This window comes from Prunus avium, chromosome 1, assembly GCF_965620075.1.
Source record: "Prunus avium chromosome 1, drPruAviu1.hap1.1, whole genome shotgun sequence".
NCBI lineage: Eukaryota > Viridiplantae > Streptophyta > Magnoliopsida > Rosales > Rosaceae > Prunus > Prunus avium.
In genome coordinates, this window is record NC_142284.1 from 37,611,256 (window position 1) to 37,633,206 (window position 21,951).

At 45.8% G+C, this 21,951-nt stretch overlaps 2 protein-coding genes across 2 annotated transcripts; both read right to left on the reverse strand.

The window, feature by feature from the left end:
• Window positions 1-1,695: 1,695 nt before the first annotated feature.
• On the reverse strand, window positions 1,696-4,301 carry LOC110753143 (4-coumarate--CoA ligase-like 9). Its single transcript, XM_021953956.2, has 6 exons — window positions 3,063-4,301; window positions 2,748-2,943; window positions 2,428-2,573; window positions 2,238-2,305; window positions 2,028-2,130; window positions 1,696-1,910 (listed from the first exon to the last, which is right to left on the reverse strand). The coding sequence occupies exons 1-6, from the start codon at window positions 4,212-4,214 to the stop codon at window positions 1,797-1,799; spliced, it is 1,779 nt and encodes a 592-aa protein (XP_021809648.2). The 5' UTR covers window positions 4,215-4,301; the 3' UTR covers window positions 1,696-1,796.
• Window positions 4,302-17,285: 12,984 nt separating this feature from the next.
• Window positions 17,286-18,511, reverse strand: LOC148297772 (uncharacterized). Its single transcript, XM_088248193.1, has 2 exons — window positions 18,242-18,511; window positions 17,286-18,171 (listed from the first exon to the last, which is right to left on the reverse strand). The coding sequence occupies exons 1-2, from the start codon at window positions 18,509-18,511 to the stop codon at window positions 17,521-17,523; spliced, it is 921 nt and encodes a 306-aa protein (XP_088104319.1). The 3' UTR covers window positions 17,286-17,520.
• Between the last annotated feature and the right edge of the window lie 3,440 nt (window positions 18,512-21,951).

Below are 21,951 nucleotides of genomic sequence, written 5' to 3' on the forward strand. Positions count from 1 at the left end.
AAATGGTGATCAATCATTCAAACTAGCATATTAACTTATAAGCATAATGAATAAGAACAAAAACCATAATTGAAACTTGGAAACTAATTCAACTTGAAAACTTAAGAAAAGAATTTACATAACAAAGAAAAATAAATTACAACTAAGAAAACTTTAAGGAAACTAAGAGAACTTTGAGGAAGAAAGGAAGTGTTTGAGAACTTTGAGGAGGGAGAAGAAAGTGTTTGGGAACTTTAGAGAATTTTGGAAGAACATGTGTTTGAGAGCTTTGAGGATTTTGGAAGGGAATGTGTTTGTGAAGTGTTTGAGACATGAAGACTTTTGGAAGAGAAGGGAAGTAGAGAGATGTTTGATATTTAGTACAAAGAAAATTTAATAGAATGATCTTATTACAACAATTGAGAACTACAAAGGGAAACTAAGAGAATTTGAGGGAGAGAAGGGAAGGGAGCTCTAGAGAAGTGCTTGAGAGCTCCCCCCCTTGGGGTGTGTTTACAAGCTTAGAGAACTTCCCTATTTATAGGCCTAGGGGAAGTGAAAATCTGAATTCAAAATGGCTAATGCATACAACACTTGTTTTATAAAATCTGAAATGGTTGATGCACTTGTATTAGAAAATCTAAATTGGGTGATGCACTTGTATTAGAAAATCTTGAATTGGTTGATGCACTTCACCAATAGATCCCACCAGCAGCCCTAGCTCATCTTCATGTCACCATGACCAAGCTTCCAACCAGAAATGATAGCTCATACCTAGCTCACCATGACCAAGCATCCAACCAGCACATGCTGAGGTCAGCATGACCAGCAACTTCAAGGGCTTACAACTTGGGCTTCTCTTAATCAAATTAGGACTTTAAGCACTCTAAATTGAAGTTCAGAATGTCTTCTTTCCAGCCATATGTTATTTGGGCCAATCCAAGGTCGGAGGAAGAAGATAAGGCCGAAACAAATTGCTAACTCATTTTCCGCGCTGATAAGATCCATCCTGAGCATGGTTCTGTGTTTGCTAGGTAACGGACTCCAAATTTATCCAATGGGGCTGAATTTTGGATATGTTATAGTACACACCAATTGGAACAACTTTCATGAAGAATGTGGCCTCATTCGAGCTATGTAGGTGGTTGAAACAATGCTTGCAATATGACCTACGGAACTGGACTGGCAGGGGGCTGTAGCCAAAATGAGTTTGTCTTTAAGCTCTTCTTCCCTTTATCCAAATCAGGCTTTAACATGCATGGATTGCATCATTTCCTATCCAAAGCCATCATTGTTCCCTAAAGCTGAAAGATAAACACAAAAAGGATTAAAAGTACAAGTTTAACTCAAAAACATAACCAAATCATAAGCTAGAAGGGTACAAAATGATATACAATTATGAACCGATCAGTTGACATGACCCGTTTAATAAACGGGTTAGACAGGTATTATAGCGGGTTGATTCGAAATTCAGTCGTTTAATACACGGGTTTTAACGAGTTGATCCGAAATTGACCTGTTTTTTATCTTGAGAATTTCGAGTCGTATATCGGGTCGTGTTCGAAATTGTCATCCCTACTTGTCATAGCCAACAATGAAAACAGAAAACTACCAAATAAAATGAAAATTTTGAGAAACTATGAAGCTTCTTTATTAGGCTAATATAATCTGTTGCTACGGCACTGAATAATAAATAGGCACGTATGCGCACGTACCTTGGAAATAATGAACAATCTTTGCTCGGTGCTGCAGCAATCATATTAACATTCTAGAGTCTACAAATCAAAATGTAACACCAGAAGAAAAGAAACTGGACTTTACAGCTTGGATAATGAAAGTTTGATTAATTCCTTCCTCATCACTTTACCCTGTGCACTCTTTGGTATTGAATTGATGAATGCGACTCGTCGTATTTTCTTATAAGGTGCAACCTAAAATTGACATAGAAAATTTTAGTAGCCTTAACAATTTCATGCAAAATTGTGTGATCAAGATTGGTGAAATCATCCTTGTACAGTATGATCAGGTCATGAGAATATCTGAATCACCTGTTTGGCAATAAAATCCTTGACCTGCGATTTGTCAACGAAACTTCCAGAGCTCCTCACCACAAAGGCCATGGGTACTTGACCTGCTTCTTCATCAGGGTACCTGCTAGCAACAGAAATATGGTTTTACAAAGAAGCTCAAACAGCTGCCACGCCACATTCAAACGATACTAAACCGATTGACAGTATGAGACAGGAGAAATTACGTACGGAATCACAGCTGCATCAACAATATCTGGATGGGATTGAAGCAGATGCTCCAACTCTGCCGGGGCAACCTAATGCGGATACATAAGCAACACACCCTCAGCATTTCATAAATAACTCCATTGAAGCAAAGCAGAAAACATGTTTAGTTTTAGTTTAGTAGGTGGATTTGCAAGGTTTAAAGCAGACAAACCTGGTAGGCTTTGTACTTGATCAATTCCTTTATCCTATCAACAAAAAATAGATAACCATCGTTATCAATATAACAAAGGTCTCCAGTTTTTAACCATCCTTCCGAGTCCAAAGCTGCGGCAGTTGCTTCTTCATCACCAACGTAACCTACAATAATTTAATTAATTAAAAGATTAAAATATAATCATTATTAAAAATGAAAAAAAAACTCCATCAGCAAATCAACATTACTATAAGGGGCTCGCAGCTCAAGTAATTTAGAGCAGATACTGTGTTCAAATCCTTCACCCTCAATATCGCTTGTGTAAAAACCAACATTACCTTTCATAACGCATGGTCCTCTAACCCAAATCTCCCCTTGCATCAGAGGAGGCAACCCAATGCCAGTCTCAGAATCGGCCTCAACAATCTTGACCTCAATATTTGGCATCAGCTTTCCGTTAGCTCCTTCCACTCGAGTGTCTTCCGGGCCCACTGCCCCAAATACTCGGGCCCCTGTCTCCGTTAGCCCATATCCCTGCACAACCACAGCCCACCACAAGGCCCCCAACCAAACGACAGCATATTCAATGTCGTTAAAATCTTCAAGCTCTTTCAACATATTGAATAGTAAACATGCAATATCTTTACACTGACCTGTGCTACTTGTATGTTCGGGAGCCGCTTCTTCAACTTGTCGATGACACTCTTCGCAAGCGGAGCACCGCCGCAGGCGATCACTTGCAGCGAGCTCAAATCGTAGCCGCCAGTCTCATTCCCATCTCCGTGCTTTACCACGGCAACAGCCACCGGCGGGGCCCAGGCCACGTGGGTGATTCTGAACCGCTCGATGGCTCTCATCATCGCAACCAAATCAAACCTCCCCGATATCGACGCCAGCGTGTCCCCCATAGCCAAAACCCTCAGGCAGAACGCGATCCCGTACGAGTGGAAAAACGGCACCGTACAGAGAGCCACAGCGGCTTGTGGAGAAGCCGCGGCGGCGCTTCGAACCGCGTAGGAGCCGGCCAACGTTGATATCCAGTTCCGGTGAGTCAACGCCACGCCTTTGACCCTCCCGGTCGTCCCCGACGAGTAGAGAATCGTCGCGGTGTCCGATTGGCTCACTTGAACTCGGCGCGGCTCGGCGGCGGCGGGAGACGTCATCATGGACTCGAACTCGGTGGAGTCGAGGAGAACAGTCCCGAGACGGAGCGAATGGATTTTATGAGCGGTGGCGGAGGTAGCGAAGGCGACGGCGGGTTTGCAGATGTGGATTTGGCGAGAAAGTTCGGGAATGGAGCTGGCGGGGTTGGAAGGAGAGACGATGACGCCGAGGGAGAAGAGAGAGAGGTAGAGGACGGGGACGTGGAGAGAGTTGGGGGAGAGAATGAAGGCGCAATCTCCATGAGAGAGGCCGAGTTGGGATTGGAGAGAGAAGGCTAGGGATTGGACTCGGCGAGTGAACTCGGGGTAGAGAACTCGGAGGCCGGTGGCTGCGTCGAGGAGGGCGGGAGTGGAAGGCGGGGGAGGAGAGTGTTGGAGATTGGAGAGAAAGTAGTGGGTGACGGAGAGGGGTGTGTTTTGGGGAGGGAGAGGGGCTTTGGGCCTGAGGCTGTGGAAGATCTTGGTGGTTGAGCAAAACCCGCTCTTTGGATCAATAACGGCGCTGCTGCTATTGCTAATGATAGTCTGCTGATCCGCCTTATTCGCCATTGGAGTATGAGTTTGAGAATTCGAATTGGAAATTGAGGTATCCAAATTAGGTTTGGACACTTCCAGTTCTCCATTCATTGAAATACTTTGCATTTGTCCAATGCGTCATTTTCCTATCCATTTCTAATGCTATTTAGACACACTACTTGTGCAGAAGACCACTATTAAGTTTTTAAAACTTGTTATGCGTGTGCAGGTCGGATTTCTCGTCCTCATCAGAGCTCCATATGTAAACGACAAAAATGATATTGATTACTTATTTTGACCTTTTATTTTCTTCTTTCTCTTTTGATAGGGATTTGAGCTTTACAAAGTCCCCCCTTAGAATTTCTAAAGTTGCATTTTTGGACTTGCCAAATAAGATACTTTGTTCATATGTTGAGGGGTTAAAATGAGGGGGTTTAATCCAACAGTCCAATAATAACTATGCACAAAATCGGACAACTATTAATGACTCCCTCATTATAATCCCTTGTTATAACTCCTCGTTATAGCCTAATGATAAATCCTATGAAAGCCCAAGTCCCTCATCCAAACATGCCCTTAATGAAATTGGTTTTCAAGGGAGAGGGATTTTATTATATGCTCTTGTTATACATATATCGTTTGTTACACATGACTATCTTGGCATAGATTATGCAGGGACTGTCTTGACTTGGCTTGGTTTGGTTTAAGTTGGATAACACTTATCCTACAAAGTGTATGCTTGGACTAAGACTAGATTTATATTTTTTTTTTCATATATATTATATTATATATATATATGGGGGCGGATCCGTGGCACCATATTTTTGACACAATTTTTGGGCCATTAGATTACTCTACTTTTAATGGTTGAGATTAAACCTAATATGACAAAATAATATTTTTCTCTTTAATTAATATTTATACTTTGAGATTAAAATTCTGATATTAATTAAGAATTCATTCTCTCTCATCTCATTAATTATCTTTAATTCATTCATTCTCTTTCTTTCTTGGTAATCTCTCTTCTTTCTCACGCACACCTCTCTCTCTCTCTCTCTTTCCTGAGACCAGAAAAAACCTCCGTCTCTTTTTCTCTATCTGCAACAAGAGTCTCTCTCTCTCTCTCTCTCTCTCCCTCTCTTTACATAGATGATTTAGAAGATATGTTGAATGAAGCTATGCACAATCAGCTAAATTGGAGGTGGCCAGGAAACGGCTGATGGTTGGACAATGACAAAAAGGAAAAAACCCCCACACAGAACCTGATCAAATGGAACCCCCACACAGGAAAAAACCCCCACACAATGACGAAAAGGAAAAAACCCCCACTGAGAATGTAAATGAAACCACGCTTACATTCACACCAAATTACAGTCTCTTTGAACAAACATTCATCTTCTTGGGTATTGGAGAGTGGTTTTTATTAAAATTCCAAATAAAAAAAATACAAGGGCTTTTCAAAAGAGTTGAGACTCAAAAGAAGTATATACAGGCAACTAGTATGACTTATACAACATCATGCCCTCAAGGAAAGGCATCTTTTATTCATACAACACTATTCCTATCAGTTTCCCTTAATCCGTCAGTCCAGCCACCCTCCAAACTACGTAGCCACGGCCATTCACAATGTCACTAAGAAATAACAGAGAAGCAGAACAACACTGCACATTCGGACTTTGGACACAGAAAACAAGCAAAGCTCATGATTTTTACAGAATTAGGAAAACGTGAGCTTAGAATTGTCTTTCAGAGTACCAATAACACCACAACCACCACAAGAACTGAAGCACAGGAATAGAAACACAACGTAAAAAATTGAGAATTTAACAATAGGTTTCCCAGATACTAAATGACAGTTGTAGATGCATAAAAAAGGTTGTTAATTAGTAAGACCAATTATATGTGAAATGCGGTTGACTAGTGTAATGATATATCACTCAGAAATAAGATATTTCAGAGGGTTGGTGGAAAATCTTCGAGGGCAAAGAGTGCCTCAGCACCTCAGGAAGCATGTCAAGAAAATCAGTTTCAGACATAGAAGAATAGACAGGGCCGGGTGGGGTGGGCTAGCGATTGACGGGGTCAAAGAGAGAGCGGCTGTGCTGGGGATAAATCTGGGTTATACGATGGCTTTGTAGGTGTTGACTGGCCCTAGGTGTGCGATAGAGTTGCCGGAGAGGAAGGGGAGAGAGAGAGTCCCTGGGATTTCTGGTTTAGGTAGGATAGGGGTTGGAGTGGTGGTGGTGAGGGTGGCTTTGGGGATGAGAAGGGGACGGGAGAGTGAGAAAGAAGAAGCAAAGGAAGAGGAGGCGTCAATTCTCCATAGAAGAAAGAGAGAGAATGAATGAATTAAAGATAATTAATGAGATGAGAGAGAATGAATTTTTAATTAATATCAGAATTTTAATCTCAATGTATAAATATTAATTAAAGAATAATACATTAAAGAAAATAATATTAATGATTGTTTATTTAAAACATTAAAACTATTTGTTTTGTCAGATTTAATCTCAACCATTAAAAGTGAAGTAATCTAATGGCCCAAAAATTGTGTCAAAACTTGTGTCAAAAATATGGTGCCACGGATCCGCCCCCTATATATATATATATATATATAGTGAGCTTATATTGAGGATCCCTCAAAGGGTGTCCCTCAAATAATTTGAGGGATCCTTCAATAGAAGGGGTGTCCCTCAAATAATATATTATGGGTATGTTATAATAATAATATATATATGTATATACACGTATACATAAATTTTCCTATGCGAATGCCATGTATTTTCTACTACCCTTCCTTATTTTCCTTCCTATTTATAATGGCATATGCATGATAATAACGTGCGGACATCCGAATTAGAGAATAATTGTACAACACACACACACACACACATATATATATATATATACAGTTATTCTCTTATCCGGATGTCCGCACGTTATTATCGTGCGGATCCTATTGTAAACAGGCAAGAAAACAGAGAGGGGTAGTACAAAATACACAGCGTCCGCATGATAATAACGTCCGGATGTCCGCATAAGAGAATTTTCATATATATATATATATATATATATATATATGTATAGATGTATATTATAAGATATACATGGGTATAATTTATTACATATATACACGTATATGTATATTACATAATAATAATATATGTATATATATATATATATATGTATATTATGGTTATTTACTTAAATGGTCCTCAACCTTATACCCGAGTTGCATTTTGGTCCTTCAACTAAATTATTCGTTCAAATGGTCCACCAAGTCTTTATTAATCGGGAAATTGGTCCTGCCGTTACATTTTCTATTAAATTTAGTCATGTGAGCAGCATATGCTACATTTGTGGGGATAAATAAGACTTTTGACACCTAAAAAAATAAAATATATGATGAAAAATGACAGGACAGGACCCGACCCAAATTCCACTTTGGAATCTGAGTCGAACCCCTTGTGTGCCCAACACTGGGCAGGTGCCAGGCAGATTGGACCAAAATGCCCTTCTAAGTTTCCAAATTTCTTTTTCTTCAAGTTTGACTTCTGCCAAAAATTCGGCAAATTCTCCCCTGTAATTCGGCAGGGATCCCTCAAAGATGTAACTTGCAAGTGGTCATTAAGGAAACAACTGTCATTCTATCCTAAGTTTCTAAGGAGGCTAGCTTCAATGAATACTAAGCCAACGAAAACCTTGCATAAAAAAAAATTATACTAACATGTTCATAAAATTAAGCACAATTTCCATATAACATTAGCACGGAATAGAATCTGTTCCAATCAACAAAATGAGAACCTAAGTTGAGGATTTGAGAGTGATAATCAATCCATGAGCTATATATTGCTATTATAGTACTCAAGCCCAAATCAACATTGACCGACTTAAATTACCTGTCCTAGTATGCTTGTATTTTACACTTCATGAACATTACTAGAATAACTACTAGCTGTTTGGAAAATGACAAGGCCAGAACTAATAATCAGCTGAATCAAGCTACACATGTTTCTTGCATATAACAACATTTATATTATACGTAACAATCACATAAGATTTCCAATCTACATTTCTGAAATAATATCCAAATCCTAATGGAAACAACCATTCATACAGCTTATGTACTTACAGCAATCAATGAAGAAGGCAAAAATCATTCTTAACAAGATGTTTAACAAAAGAACTAAATCATTTAAGAAACAATCAATGACAACTCATAACTTAAACCTTGATAAATAAATAAAAATCGAGCAAAATTTTGTTGAGCATTAACAATATCACCCTGAACTTAAAATTTATTACTAATCTAGCAAAGGAGTGAAGCATCGTACATCTCCAAGATTGGTCAATTCACCCATACCTCTAAAATAACAATCAACCGAAATTCAAATCCACTCAAAACATCATCTCCCACACAAGGCACCATAATCCATAAGCAAAACTTAAGCCATATTCAAAGTTTTGTAAAAGTTTTAACTAAGCCATAGTCATAATCCAAAATCTTCTAAATCATGCTTCACCAACTTATTCATCGAAAGGGAAGAATGGCTATCAAATACACACTAGCCACTAATCCTATAAAAATTGCAAATAGAATTAATTCATAACAATACATCAAATGAAGAACTGAAAATGTATATGAAAATGTCCAATCCATGAAGCTGCTTGTTGCAAGGATAACAAGAACTGAGAAAATCAGAAGCCCAAAACTCTTTATCCACTTCACCAACACTCGCTGGTGAAGCAGAGAACACCCCAGAGGCCAACATCCAGATCTAGGATCATTAACAACTCCACTAAGCTAAGCTTATCCAAAGAAATAAACACATTTCATTGTCAAATTGCTCCCAAAATGAGAAATCACACAAGTAGCTCTCATACCATTCATCCACCACACTGCCAAAACTTAAGGATGCACACAAGGTGCCGAGTCTACAGGAATTTAACCTAATGCTCTGATACCAAATTGATAGGACCCGACCCAAATTCCACTTTGCAATCTGCACCGAACCTCGTGTGTGCCTAATACCGGGCAAGTGCCTGGCACACTGGACCAAAATGCCCTTCTAAGTTTCCAAATTTCTTTTTCTTCAAGTTTGACTTCTGCCGAAAATTCGGCAAAGTCTCCCCTGTAATTCGCTCGATTCCCAAAAATTTTACCTGTATAAAACATGACTTTTATAATCCCAAACGTTCAGCATGCACAATAATAGACTTCATGCAACCAAACAACACATCAATCTGGTCCTAGGCCTCTTTAAACCAAATAAATCGTTCTACCAACTAAAACTGATCTCAACTATTAGAACAACCTTTCAAACACTTGAACATGTGGCTGCACCTAGTAACTCTAGGTTGCCTACGTACCTTTCTGAGGGATCAAGCCACACGTAGTTCTTTCACTCTTATATTGCACATGTGTATCTTGTTAATTGTTATTGTTCATTGTGACTGCAAATCAATCCAAGTTCTCATGTTAGTGATATGCTCAATAACATTCACAAACTCTGAAGTAAAACTTTCCAACTTTCCCAATTCTCAAAACAGTTCATACTCAGAACATAAGTAAGACACTCACTGAACTTCCTCTAATTCATAAATCAATTGATATATTACTGGCTTAGATTATTATATATATATATATATATATATATATATAATTAAATTAAAATAAAGATAAAAATAAACAAACAAACCTCGAAGACACTTTTAACCATTCCTTCGAAACTCACATAAATCTCATTTATAAATACATATATATATATATACTAACTTATTTCAGATAAGTAAGAAAACTAGTAAATTATTAAAATAGCATGAACCACGAGAACCTTACCAACGATTTAAGGAAAATATACTCCCTTCTTTTACATGGAAAACAAATCCATTCCTTAAGAGAATAGATATGATTTGTAAAAGATCCTTATAACTTGGAAACCTTAAATTCTTGTCTCATATGATCAGAAAATAGATATTAAAACTTTTACTCAAAAATACCAAGATGAAATCATCAGTTTAGTTTAAACCTTTTAAAATAAAAAATGCTCTCCACCTAGGCGTACCCATTCATATTCTGTCAGTACCTTTAATATACCATCAATTCCAAGTATCCTGTCTGTCACATCCTTGTAGGCCTCGAAAACACAAAGTCACCCGAGCCACATTCCTCGAAGGCCTCAGGGGGCCCTTAATCAACCTGAGCCGCATTCCTCGCAGAACTCGGGGGACATGTAGTCAACCTGAGAATGCACATCCTCGCACCACACGGTTCAGGCGTCCCCGAAACTCGTGGGGCAATGTCATAAATAACAAATCCGTTTCAAAGGCAACTGGGGGTACTCCTGAGGTGGGTTTGAAAACCATATTCTGAAACTTATCTTGAAATATCTTAATAATAATAGATAACTAAATTAATTCATTAATTAATAAACAAATAATTAAACGACAACTACCCTTAGAGATTTCATCACCTCCAATAATGCATAGTCTTCAAATATCGGAAGTAACATTTAGAGATACCATAAAATAATCTCAAATGTCGAAATAATAGAAATATTCACAATTAACAATCTATATATATATAAATATATACATATATATATATATATATATATATATATATTCTTGTTTGTACCATATCTGACCCTCCACTCGTACAACGACACGTGGATCTCATAAACTCGCCCAAGCACCCAAGGCCTCGGACAATCAGCATAGGCTACTGATGATATTGTCTCAAAGCAGCAAAAGATCATTACAGGGCCCAACACAGCCTACAATCGGTATCCCCTACCGATTCTGCAGAATCAACCTCGAAGCACCCGCCTGAAATATCTAAGGACTCGTGTCAACCTCATAGGGCCCTCCCACGAGTCCCACATCGAAAATGAGCGCTAAGAGCATACTAAATGCCCTCTATAAGTATGCCCCTCCCACTACAATACAGGGGTAAGACTTTTCAGCTTGACTTTTATACTTCTATATGGTCAACAGCAAGAGCTCTTAAAACAACAAACTTACTTCGACATCGGAGGGTCTTAGGCTGGTTCCACACCGGTTCCATAGACCTTACGAGTCCCGACTTCTTTCTATTCAGGATCGGCATCCAAGGACAGGAAGAATCGGCATCCAACATCCAATCGATCTCTTGATCGTCCATCCCACTTGTAAGTTGCACTCATCTCTATCTGTTCAGATTTAGCGCCAACAGATTGGCGCCGTCTGTGGGAATCGCTTATCGATCAACCCATATCTCAAAACAAATAACTCTGAGACCAAAAAATGAATCCATCTTCGGCCCTCCCTACCGATGGCCCCATCCTCGGCCTCGTTGGCGAGCCGAATCCAACTCCCTTGCTTCAGACACCTGCTCGACCGACCACCCTGGAGGCTCGGATGGAGACCCTACAGCAGGATATGGCAAGAATGCAGGAGCACAACAATGTTCTCGCCTCCAAACTGGATGACACCCAGAGGCAACTGCATCAACAACAAACACTCTCCGCCCAGTTGCAGAACGATCGGGAACCAGCCACACAGCTTCGGCAGGAGAAATCGTTTAAAAGCGTACGAAAGCCCACTTTCCAGGATAGAGGGAAGCAGCAGGCCGCGAACGGACCAACTGTCTCCCGAAGACTGTTCGTGCCCACTCCGAAGGAACGCCATCCCGAATATCGCGTTTATTCTGATTGCCGCGAGAGGATCAACGATCGGCGCAGGGAACGGCAGTCATCGCCCATCCAGGTCCGGGCGAAGCTAGACGATCCACGCCTGGAGGTACTTGGACCGAAATCCCCCTTACGCCAGAGGTACGGCGCGATCGGCCTGGAAGAGACGGACGAATCAGATTATGTTCCAACATCCCCAGGAACCACAATCTCATCGGAAGGGCCCTCTGCACGACGCCACAGCCACCGATCAAACCAAGACAACGATCGGCGAAAAGGAAATTACGAGAGAAGCCCCAGCCGAACGGCAGACCAAGGAAGGCGAGGTCACAATACTGACCAACGCACAGGGAACCGAGCGATCGAACCCTTTGGTGACGATCTTCCATCTACCGATCCGACTATTCGTCTCCTCCTACAGAAGATGACTCGCATCGAGAAGGAACAAGACCAGGCTCGGACACCAACATGGGGAACGGTACAGCCAGGGCCGTTCACCAATCGAATCCGGACATTCAGACACGAGAAGGAGGTCCAAGCACTCCGCATATCGTTTTATTCGGGGGTCGAAGATCCCGTTACCCACATTCATACCTTCCAATCAGCTCTGGGTTGCAAAGGACTGACGGACGAAGGCCAATGTTTGCTATTCCCCTCCACCCTGACCGGAGCCGCTCTGAATTGGTTCTATCGGATGGACCCAGACACGGTCGACAATTTCAATCAGTTGAAGCAAACCTTCCTCAACCATTTTATGATTCAGACCGATCGCCTATATTCCGCCGATGATCTATATACCGTTCGGCAGCAAGACGATGAGCCGTTGAGGGAATATGCGGCTAGGTTCAGCCATGAGTACTCCAGATGTCCGGAAACTGACGACAGGGCGGCCTTCGGTGCCTTCAAAAGCGGCCTTCGGTCGTCTCAGTTTCGTTATTTGGTCCACAGCAGCAACTGGACCACCTACTCCGAATTAATGAAACAGGCGGCTATCCACGCCAAGGCTGAGCATTTCAACTCCAAGGGATCGGCTTCGACCCCAATAAACAAAACGGCGTTGACCGATCAGCCTCCAACGCAGAACTACGACCGATTCCCGGTCGACCGATCGGCAAACCAGGCCCCCTACCGAACGGCACCCCCTGTCCCTGCTTTTTCCACTCAGCGAAACAAGCGGAAGGACAACTTCCGGGAACGGCAGGACAACAACAAGAAGGGCAACCACAAGGGGAATCGGCCAGACGAAATCTTCACTTTGCTCAACACCACTTATGAGCAAGTTCTCCTGACCGAAGGGGATATGATACCGAAGCCGAACAATCGGAAACTCCCTCGCCAGAGCGAAAAAGACACCGGTGTCTTCTGCCGGTACCACCAATACAACGGCCATGATACGGAATCATGCATCGCGCTGCGCAAAATCGTTGAACGCCTCATCAATGACGGAAAGCTGGATCAGTATTTAAACACCAAGCCAGCAACGGATAACTCATTGAATCGGCAGATCAATATGATCAGTGGAGGGGCGCCTATTGCCGAAGCCAGCAACCGATCCGTTAAAAACTACGTTCGTGCCGTACGGCATCCACAAATCCTCAGCGTGGCGGGAGGACGCAATGACAAAATTCAACGCAACGGTTGGGAACCTATCACCTTTTCTGAAGAAGAAGAGCGAGGCATCATCTTCCCCCACTCTGATCCTATGATCATACGGGCTGATATATCGGATTTCGACGTAGGCCGAATCCTCATCGACACCGGCAGTTCGGTCAACGTGCTATTCGCCGACGCTTTCAACGCCCTCGGCGTGGACCCTCGGCATCTGAACAAGGATATCACCCCTCTCCTGAGCTTCTCTGGCGACGTGGTTGAACCAATCGGCAGTGTCCAGCTCCCGTTCGCTGTCGGTACCATCCCCAGACGAACGGTCCTCTACACCCATTTTCTAGTGGTCGACTGCCCAACGGCATACAACGCTATCATCGGCAGGACGGCGCTCACAAAAATGAAGGCCATGCTGTCACCACACATGCTCCTCCTCAAGTTCCCCACACACGCTGGCGTCGGCCAAGTGCGAGGGGACCAATTGAGTGCACGGACGTGTTACGTTTCGGCAACCAAGGAATCGGCAAGGGCTGCGCTTCGCGAAACATACTCGGTCGCCACCAGCTTGGGCGTACCGAACGGCAGGGGGACGGACAAACCAGATGACCCCCGAGATGAGACTGTAACCCCGCAAGCGCAACCCGCCGAAGATTTAGAACCAGTCACCCTCTCCGAAGCACAACCGGACAGACAAGTTCGAATCGGTACAACCTTGAGTCCGGCACTCAGGGCCGATTTTATCACCTTCCTGCAAACCAATGCAGAAGTCTTCGCCTGGTCATACGACGATATGCCCGGCATCGCCCCGAGTGTCATCAGCCACAAGCTCAGCATCTGCTCCACTTTCAAACCCATCAGGCAGAAACGGCGGGCCTACGATGCCGAACGGTATGAGGCAATGAGGCTCGAAGTAGACAAACTGAAGACCATCGGCTTCATCCACGAAGTAACCTACCCAATTTGGCTGGCAAATTCGGTTTTAGTCAAAAAATCAAACGGCGCCTGGAGAATGTGTCAAGACTATACCGATTTAAACAAGGCTTGCCCAAAGGACAGCTTTCCTCTGCCACGGATCGATCAGATGGTGGATGCCACGGCAGGCCATGAACTTCTCAGCTTCATGGATGCATACTCAGGCTACAACCAAATATTCATGAGCCCTACCGATCGCGAACACACGGCATTCATCACCGACAAGGGACTTTACTGCTACAACGTCATGCCGTTCGGCCTGAAGAACGCTGGGGCGACATACCAGCGATTGGTCAACAAAATTTTTTCCGACCTCATTGGCACCTCGATGGAAGTCTATGTGGACGATATGCTGGTCAAGAGCAGAACGGCCGATTCTCATCTCCACAACCTTTCGCTCATGTTCGGCGTCTTAAAAAAGTACAACATGCGCCTCAACCCGAGCAAGTGTGCCTTCGGCGTTTCCTCGGGCAAATTTCTCGGCTTCATGATCAGCCAACGAGGAATCGAGGCCAACCCTGAAAAAATCAAGGCATTACTCGACATGCAGGTCCCGAAGACACAAAAGGACATTCAGAGTCTGACTGGGCGTGTCGCCGCTCTAGCCCGGTTCATCTCCAAGGCTACCGATCGGTGCGCTCCATTCTTCAAAGCCCTCAAAGGAAGCAAACGGCAGATTGTCTGGACTGCCGAATGCGATCGCGCCTTCCAAGATCTTAAGGCCTACATGAGCAGAGCACCCCTATTATCCACTCCTCTCCCCGGCGAAGAACTCATCCTCTACCTCTCGGTTTCGGCAACGGCACTTAGCTCTGTGCTCATTCGCAAGCCGAACGGCATCGAACTCCCCATTTTCTACCCCGAGCTCGAAAAACTCGCCTACGCTCTCGTCCTTTCAGCACGCAAGCTTCGGCCATACTTTCAGGCTCACAGTGTTACCGTCCTCACCAATCAGCCTCTGCGCCAGATACTCCAGAGACCGGAGACATCCGGTCGGCTAGTCAAATGGGCCATCGAGCTCGGCGAATTCGACATCCGCTACCACCCTCGTCCTGCCGAGAAGGGACAGGCTGTAGCCGATTTCATCTCTGAGTTAACCGCGTCCGAGGGGCCAGTTTCGAAGGACGCCGCATCCGATTCATCTTCGACGGTACCAGTCGCCCACCCGACCGAAGGAATCTTTAATCCGTCAATTCCACTTTGGACTCTCTACGTGGACGGTTCGTCCAACCGACAGGGCAGCGGAGCCGGCTTGGTACTCAAGGCCCCTGACCAGACAACCATCGAATATGCCATCCGATTCCAATTCCGGACTTCCAACAACGAAGCCGAATATGAAGCTCTGTTGGCCGGCCTTCGGCTCGCTAAAGAAATGGGCGCTCAGCAACTCAGGATCTGTAGCGACTCACAACTTGTCGTGAACCAGGTACTGACTGAATTTGAAGCCAAGGACACTTCGATGGTTGCCTACTTGACACACGCTCGCCGATTGCTGCACCACTTCACTGCGTACCAAGTTCAACAGATCCCCAGATCCGAGAACAGCCACGCCGATGCTCTATCACGCCTTGCATCAGCGATCGACGACAACATAGGGCGCCGTGTGCCGATCGAGGTCCTCACTCGGCGCAGTACCACCGACCTCGAAGTACATGCCGTTCGGCAGGATACAAGTTGGATGGATCCTATCCACGCCTACCTCGCCAACGGCACGTTGCCTGGCCCCAAACCTGAAGCAACGACTATCCGCCGCCGATCGGCACGATACCTCCTTCTGAATCAGATTCTCTATCGGCGTGGTCACTCCTTACCATTGCTTCGGTGCATGACCCCGCAGCAGGGAAACTACGTCCTACGAGAGATTCACGAGGGGGCCTGTGGGGACCATTCTGGGGCTAGATCATTGGCTTTCAAGACCATTCGGCAAGGGTACTACTGGCCGACTCTCCATGCCGATGCCACCACCCTGGTCCAGAAGTGCGATCAATGCCAGCGTTTCGGCTCCGTTCCAAAGCTGCCTGCCGAACCACTCTCTCCGATTGTTAGCCCATGGCCCTTTGCCCAATGGGGTTTAGACCTCATCGGCCCTATGCCCCAGGGCAAGGGACAGGTCAAATTCGCCATCGTCGCCGTCGACTACTTTACCAAGTGGACCGAAGCCGAAGCTTTGGCAACAATCACTGCAGCCAGGGTTGAACATTTCGTATGGAAGAATATCATTTGTCGATTCGGCCTCCCGAACGCAATAATCACCGACAACGGAAAACAATTCGACTCCTCTCAGTTCCGGCACCTATGCCACCGATTTGGCATCAACCTGTTCTTCGCCTCCCCAGCACATCCGCAGTCGAACGGCCAAGTCGAAGCAATCAACAAGATCATCAAGAAGACGCTGAAGAAAAAGCTTGGGACAGCTAAAGGAGCTTGGCCCGATCTCCTTCCGGAAGCGCTATGGGCCATTAATACCTCCTATCGACGGTCGACTGGCGAGACGCCATTTTCCCTTGCCTTCGGTTCCGAAGCCGTTGTTCCAGTCGAGATCAACGCACCATCGTGCCGAACGGCATCTTACGAGCCAGAGCAAAACGAAGCCCAGCTCACTCTCAACCTGGACCTCATTGAGGAACACCGTTCCCAGGCTCAGCTTCGGAATGCCGCCTACAAACAACGGACTTCCCGCTACTACGACTCGCGCGTCAGACGCCGATCGTTTAAAGTAGGGGACTGGGTACTACGCAAAATCTCCCTCGCCACCAAGGACTCCAACGACGGCACCCTTGGTCCATCTTGGGAAGGTCCTTACGAAGTTGTCACCATCTGCCGCCCAGGCACTTACCGTTTGCGTGGTACCGATGGTCAAACCCTCGGCCACCCTTGGAATATAGAACATCTCAAATATTACTACAAGTGAACGCCCCTTCGGTCATCACCTCTGTATCATACCTTCGGTCATCAACTTTTGTAATCGGTTTAATTTGGAACTCCCTATTCTATACATACGGCACTACCATTCAGCAATATTATGTCAAACATACTCTACATACGACATGCGCACATACAGAATTAAGGGACATGGCACATTAACCCGAAACAAACTGAACATTGATAAATAAGGGGCCACAGAAGGGCCATCTGTCTTTACAATACGCCGTTCGGCACGCTCAAAAATGTTAAAAACAAAAAGTCTACGAGGTGGGTGGATCGGCTTCGGTCGCTACAACATCGACATCAGCTGACGCAGGCACAGGATCAGTCGACGGCTCGGCAGTAGACGTAACGGCAGCCCTCGGCCCGGGATGACCTTCCTCCCCACTGCTTGAATCGGTGTCGTCGGTTTCCTCGGCCTCGGCATCCTCGCCCTTGTAGGCCTCCACCATCTCTTCGGTCACCCCTTCCGGCAGCGGTGGTGGATCCCGGAGGAAGTTCAGGTTCAGCTTCTTGTCAGCATTATACCGTTTGACTCGATAGAGAAAGTCGTCACATTGCTCCATGACCTCTCTATCCACCAAACGTGTAAACTCCTCCGACGATCGGTAGTCCGCAACGGCCTTCGCCTTCTCCTCTACTAGCTCCCTGGCATGCGACCGCTCGGCCGCATCCATCGCCACCTCTACCGCTGCCTTCGCCTCATGGGCAGCCATCACGTCCAGCTCGGTCGCCGCCAGCTTCGACGCCAGCTCAGCAATTTTCGCCGCATTCTCCTCGGTACGCTGGTCCGCCTCCTGCAGCATCTTTCCGGCATCAGCGATCTTCGAACGGCCCTCTTCAAATCTCTTTTGGTACCGTTCGGCAGCATTCACAGCTCGCTTCGCGCAGAGCCACATGTCCATATTAGCCTGCCACACCAACGGACACATTAATACATGCCGAATCAAAGTATCCTTAAGCTACAAATCCTACACTTACCGCTGCTTGGAGACGGAAGGCCCGACCGGTTTGTTCACGCAACGTCTTCGTTGACAGTTGCTCCAGCTCAGCCAGCTCCATCTGAGCACCGTCAATCATACAGTTGATGAACGGCACAGCCTTCCGAGGACACGCGATGTTAACCGGTCCCTCCTCTCCCTCCACCTCATCATCAGGGATCAACACCGATGTCCCCTCGTTTGGGCCCCTTGGCCGTTTCGGCAACGGCGTCACATCGATGGGACCCTCGATCTGCCGTTTGCCCGTCATTTGGAGGTGGGCCTCCCGAACGACCTCTGCCTCCGCCGCCCTCTTCTCCCTCCGGCGGTCAGCCACCGTCTGCTCATCAGCCGACGTCCCTCCCGCTGGCCCTGCCGTCTTTCTCTTCTTCGGCCCGGGGGACTGAACCTTCTTCGTCTTTGGCGCCCCTTGCCCCTCCAGACGCCTCCTCGTCGCCTCGCTCATAGGCCTCCCTCCTGCCACTGCAAAACAGGAAAAGCACGAAGTCAAAAAGGAAACGGCAGCATAGAAAAAAACACCGACCCTGCCGAACGGCATCTCTTACTTTGCCTTTTTTTCTTCTTCCTCTTCCTCCTTCACCCTCCGATCGTGTTCGGCCCTACCGATCAGGCCTGCCTTGAACAGATTCCGGAAGTAGAGCAGCTCCTTACAAAACCGATCTTCTTCGGCAATCTTCGCTCTCACCCTCTCGATTGCTTCAATCTCTCTGATCGGTGCGGCCGGCCGTTTCAAGGACACTGAAACCAAAATACCAACGGTCAGTACCCAAAAAAAAAAAAAAAAACAAAAAAAAAAAAAAAAAAAAAACAAAACAACACTATTAACCCTGCCGAACGGCAGGTTCTACCCTACCGACTGTCTGGAAGGACGTAGGAATCCTCCTCTCAACGATAACTCCGGGTGCCGATTCCCAATCACCGGAGACAATCACTCGACGCTTGCGCCACGTCTTTTGAGAGCTCGGCACCCCCACCACAAAGTGCCCACGCTGCCCTGCCGAGAGACAGTTGGACTGAACCCACCCTCCATGATCGGCACTCTTCGCCCTCGTCACACTGTACAGCTGGGCGAACTGTTCGTAGCTTGGCTCCCCCTCACCGGCCAAGCTGAACGCCGTGATCGTCCCGAGCAGCGTAATCCAAAAATTTGGGTTATACTGCCCTGGCGCATAACCGATCGCCGCCAGGATCTTCTGCACCGAATGCTTTAACGGCAGCCGAAGGCCATGCTTAAACACATCTGTGAAGAAGACCACCCCCTTGTCATTGTCACTTAGCGACTCTAAGGGCTCCGGAATTCGCATCCCTACCGATTCCGGAATGTTGTACTCCGACCGAATCTTCGCCAACTCGGATTCGGTCAGTGTGTTCGGCTCTAAGTCATCTACTCCGAACACAGGTTCCGTGGGCTTCGCCATCGGGATCCGTTGCCTACCCCTGACGACCCTCAGCACCCCTTCCCCGGGAACGGCAACAGAGACACCACCCCCATCGGCCTCACGACCCGAGGTCGAAGGCTCATCACCCCCAGGCACCCTCGTTGAAGTACCCCCAGCCTCGGCACGCCCTCCTGCCCCCTCCACTATCTCACAGCTCGAAGAGCTCGCAGATTCAGAACTCCCACTCTCTTCGGCAGAACTCCCCGAGGACGACTCATCCTCGTATGCCCTCGGACTACGCCTACGCTCGGATTCGGTATCTGACATCTACAAACAACACACGAACGTACACTAAGGGCTGTGCTAGAATCCAAATCCTATTCTACCTCCTAAAAACACTACGTTCATACGTGTTCATGCGTGTTCATGCTTGTTCATACATTGTTCAAACATAAATTCTTGCAATTCAACACTTTGATCCATGGGAATACGAAAACACGGCAACATACCTTGTTTGCACGGTGGCTCAAGTTCGTCGGAAATCGCCTCCGCCTTGTTCAAACTTGCCGGAAATCGCCTGCTCAGCCTCAGCACGGTTGCCGGAAATCGCCTCTCACAAGCTCTCTTTGCTCTCAAAATTTCCAAGTATTTGTACTCTCGTCTTCTCCTCACATTTATAAGGCCGATTTAGCATCGGGAAGCGAAGCGACGCATCGGGATACGAAACGACGCGGCTCTTCACAGCCATGCCGACACGTGTCACGCATGCATGGGAGAGACCAAACGTCAGTTGCAACGCTTCCAATCCTCGGAGACGCTTCAACTTCCCGAACGTGGCAGATCTAGCCACCTTCGAGCACAACTCCACTAACCAACGGCAGGCGCACATTGATGAGTTCTCACTCACCTCTCGTGCCGAACGGCAGACGCACATTGATGAGTTCTCACTCACCTCTCGTGCCGAACGGCAGCCGCATATTCATGAGTTTTCACTCGCCCCTTTGCAACAACCGGCACATCATGCCGTCTCCTATCCAAGCTCACTCCCTTGGGCACTTGGGGGACTACATACCACCATCGGCAATTATGGGACCATTGTGTCCGGGTCAGAATGCCGAATACACATTCAAGTCCCCAACCGAGAAGCTTCTCAATCGGCAACTTGGGGGACTACTGTTTGTACCATATCTGACCCTCCACTCGTACAACGACACGTGGATCTCATAAACTCGCCCAAGCACCCAAGGCCTCGGACAATCGGCATAGGCTACTGATGATATTGTCTCAAAGCAGCAAAAGATCATTACAGGGCCCAACACAGCCTACAATCGGTATCCCCTACCGATTCTGCAGAATCAACCTCGAAGCACCCGCCTGAAATATCTAAGGACTCGTGTCAACCTCATAGGGCCCTCCCACGAGTCCCACATCGAAAATGAGCTCTAAGAGCATACTAAATGCCCTCTATAAGTATGCCCCTCCCACTACAATACAGGGGTAAGACTTTTCAGCTTGACTTTTATACTTCTATATGGTCAACAGCAAGAGCTCTTAAAACAACAAACTTACTTCGGCATCGGAGGGTCTTAGGCTGGTTCCACACCGGTTCCATAGACCTTACGAGTCCCGACTTCTTTCTATTCAGGATCGGCATCCAAGGACAGGAAGAATCGGCATCCAACATCCAATCGATCTCTTGATCGTCCATCCCACTTGTAAGTTGCACTCATCTCTATCTGTTCAGATTTAGCGCCAACAATTCTCATTCCATATTCATATAAACCCATAATAGGTTTCATGGTAATTTAATCAATGAAAAGTAATAACCCTTAAAGAAAATCCCACATCAAATCAATTTCCAATCTAAACCCATTCCATATCTTTCATTGTCACAATAATAACCTAGAATTCCATACGATAACATAAAGACAAATCCCAAAATCCCTCCAAAATCAACATAATTCCACTAATAGTTAAGACTCGTTAATAAGGTCGTTCTAGAACTTCTTAAAGGGAGAAGATACCTCGGAAGACTCACGGTCAACCGAGGGGTCAAACTATCCAAACTTGGTCAACCGGCCCGCGGGGCCCACTACCTCCGATCACCAATCCGGGAGTTCCTATAGGTGCAACACACTTTTCTAAACCCACCCTGCAAGTTTGATCCAAATCGAACGATCGGATCACTCACGATCGTATGATCGGACGGGTATCGTAAAACGCAAACTTTAACTTATTGAATCGGAACATCCAGGGCTTCGATTCACGATCCTATGAATGCCTAGATCCAACGGCCCGAACATATTGAACC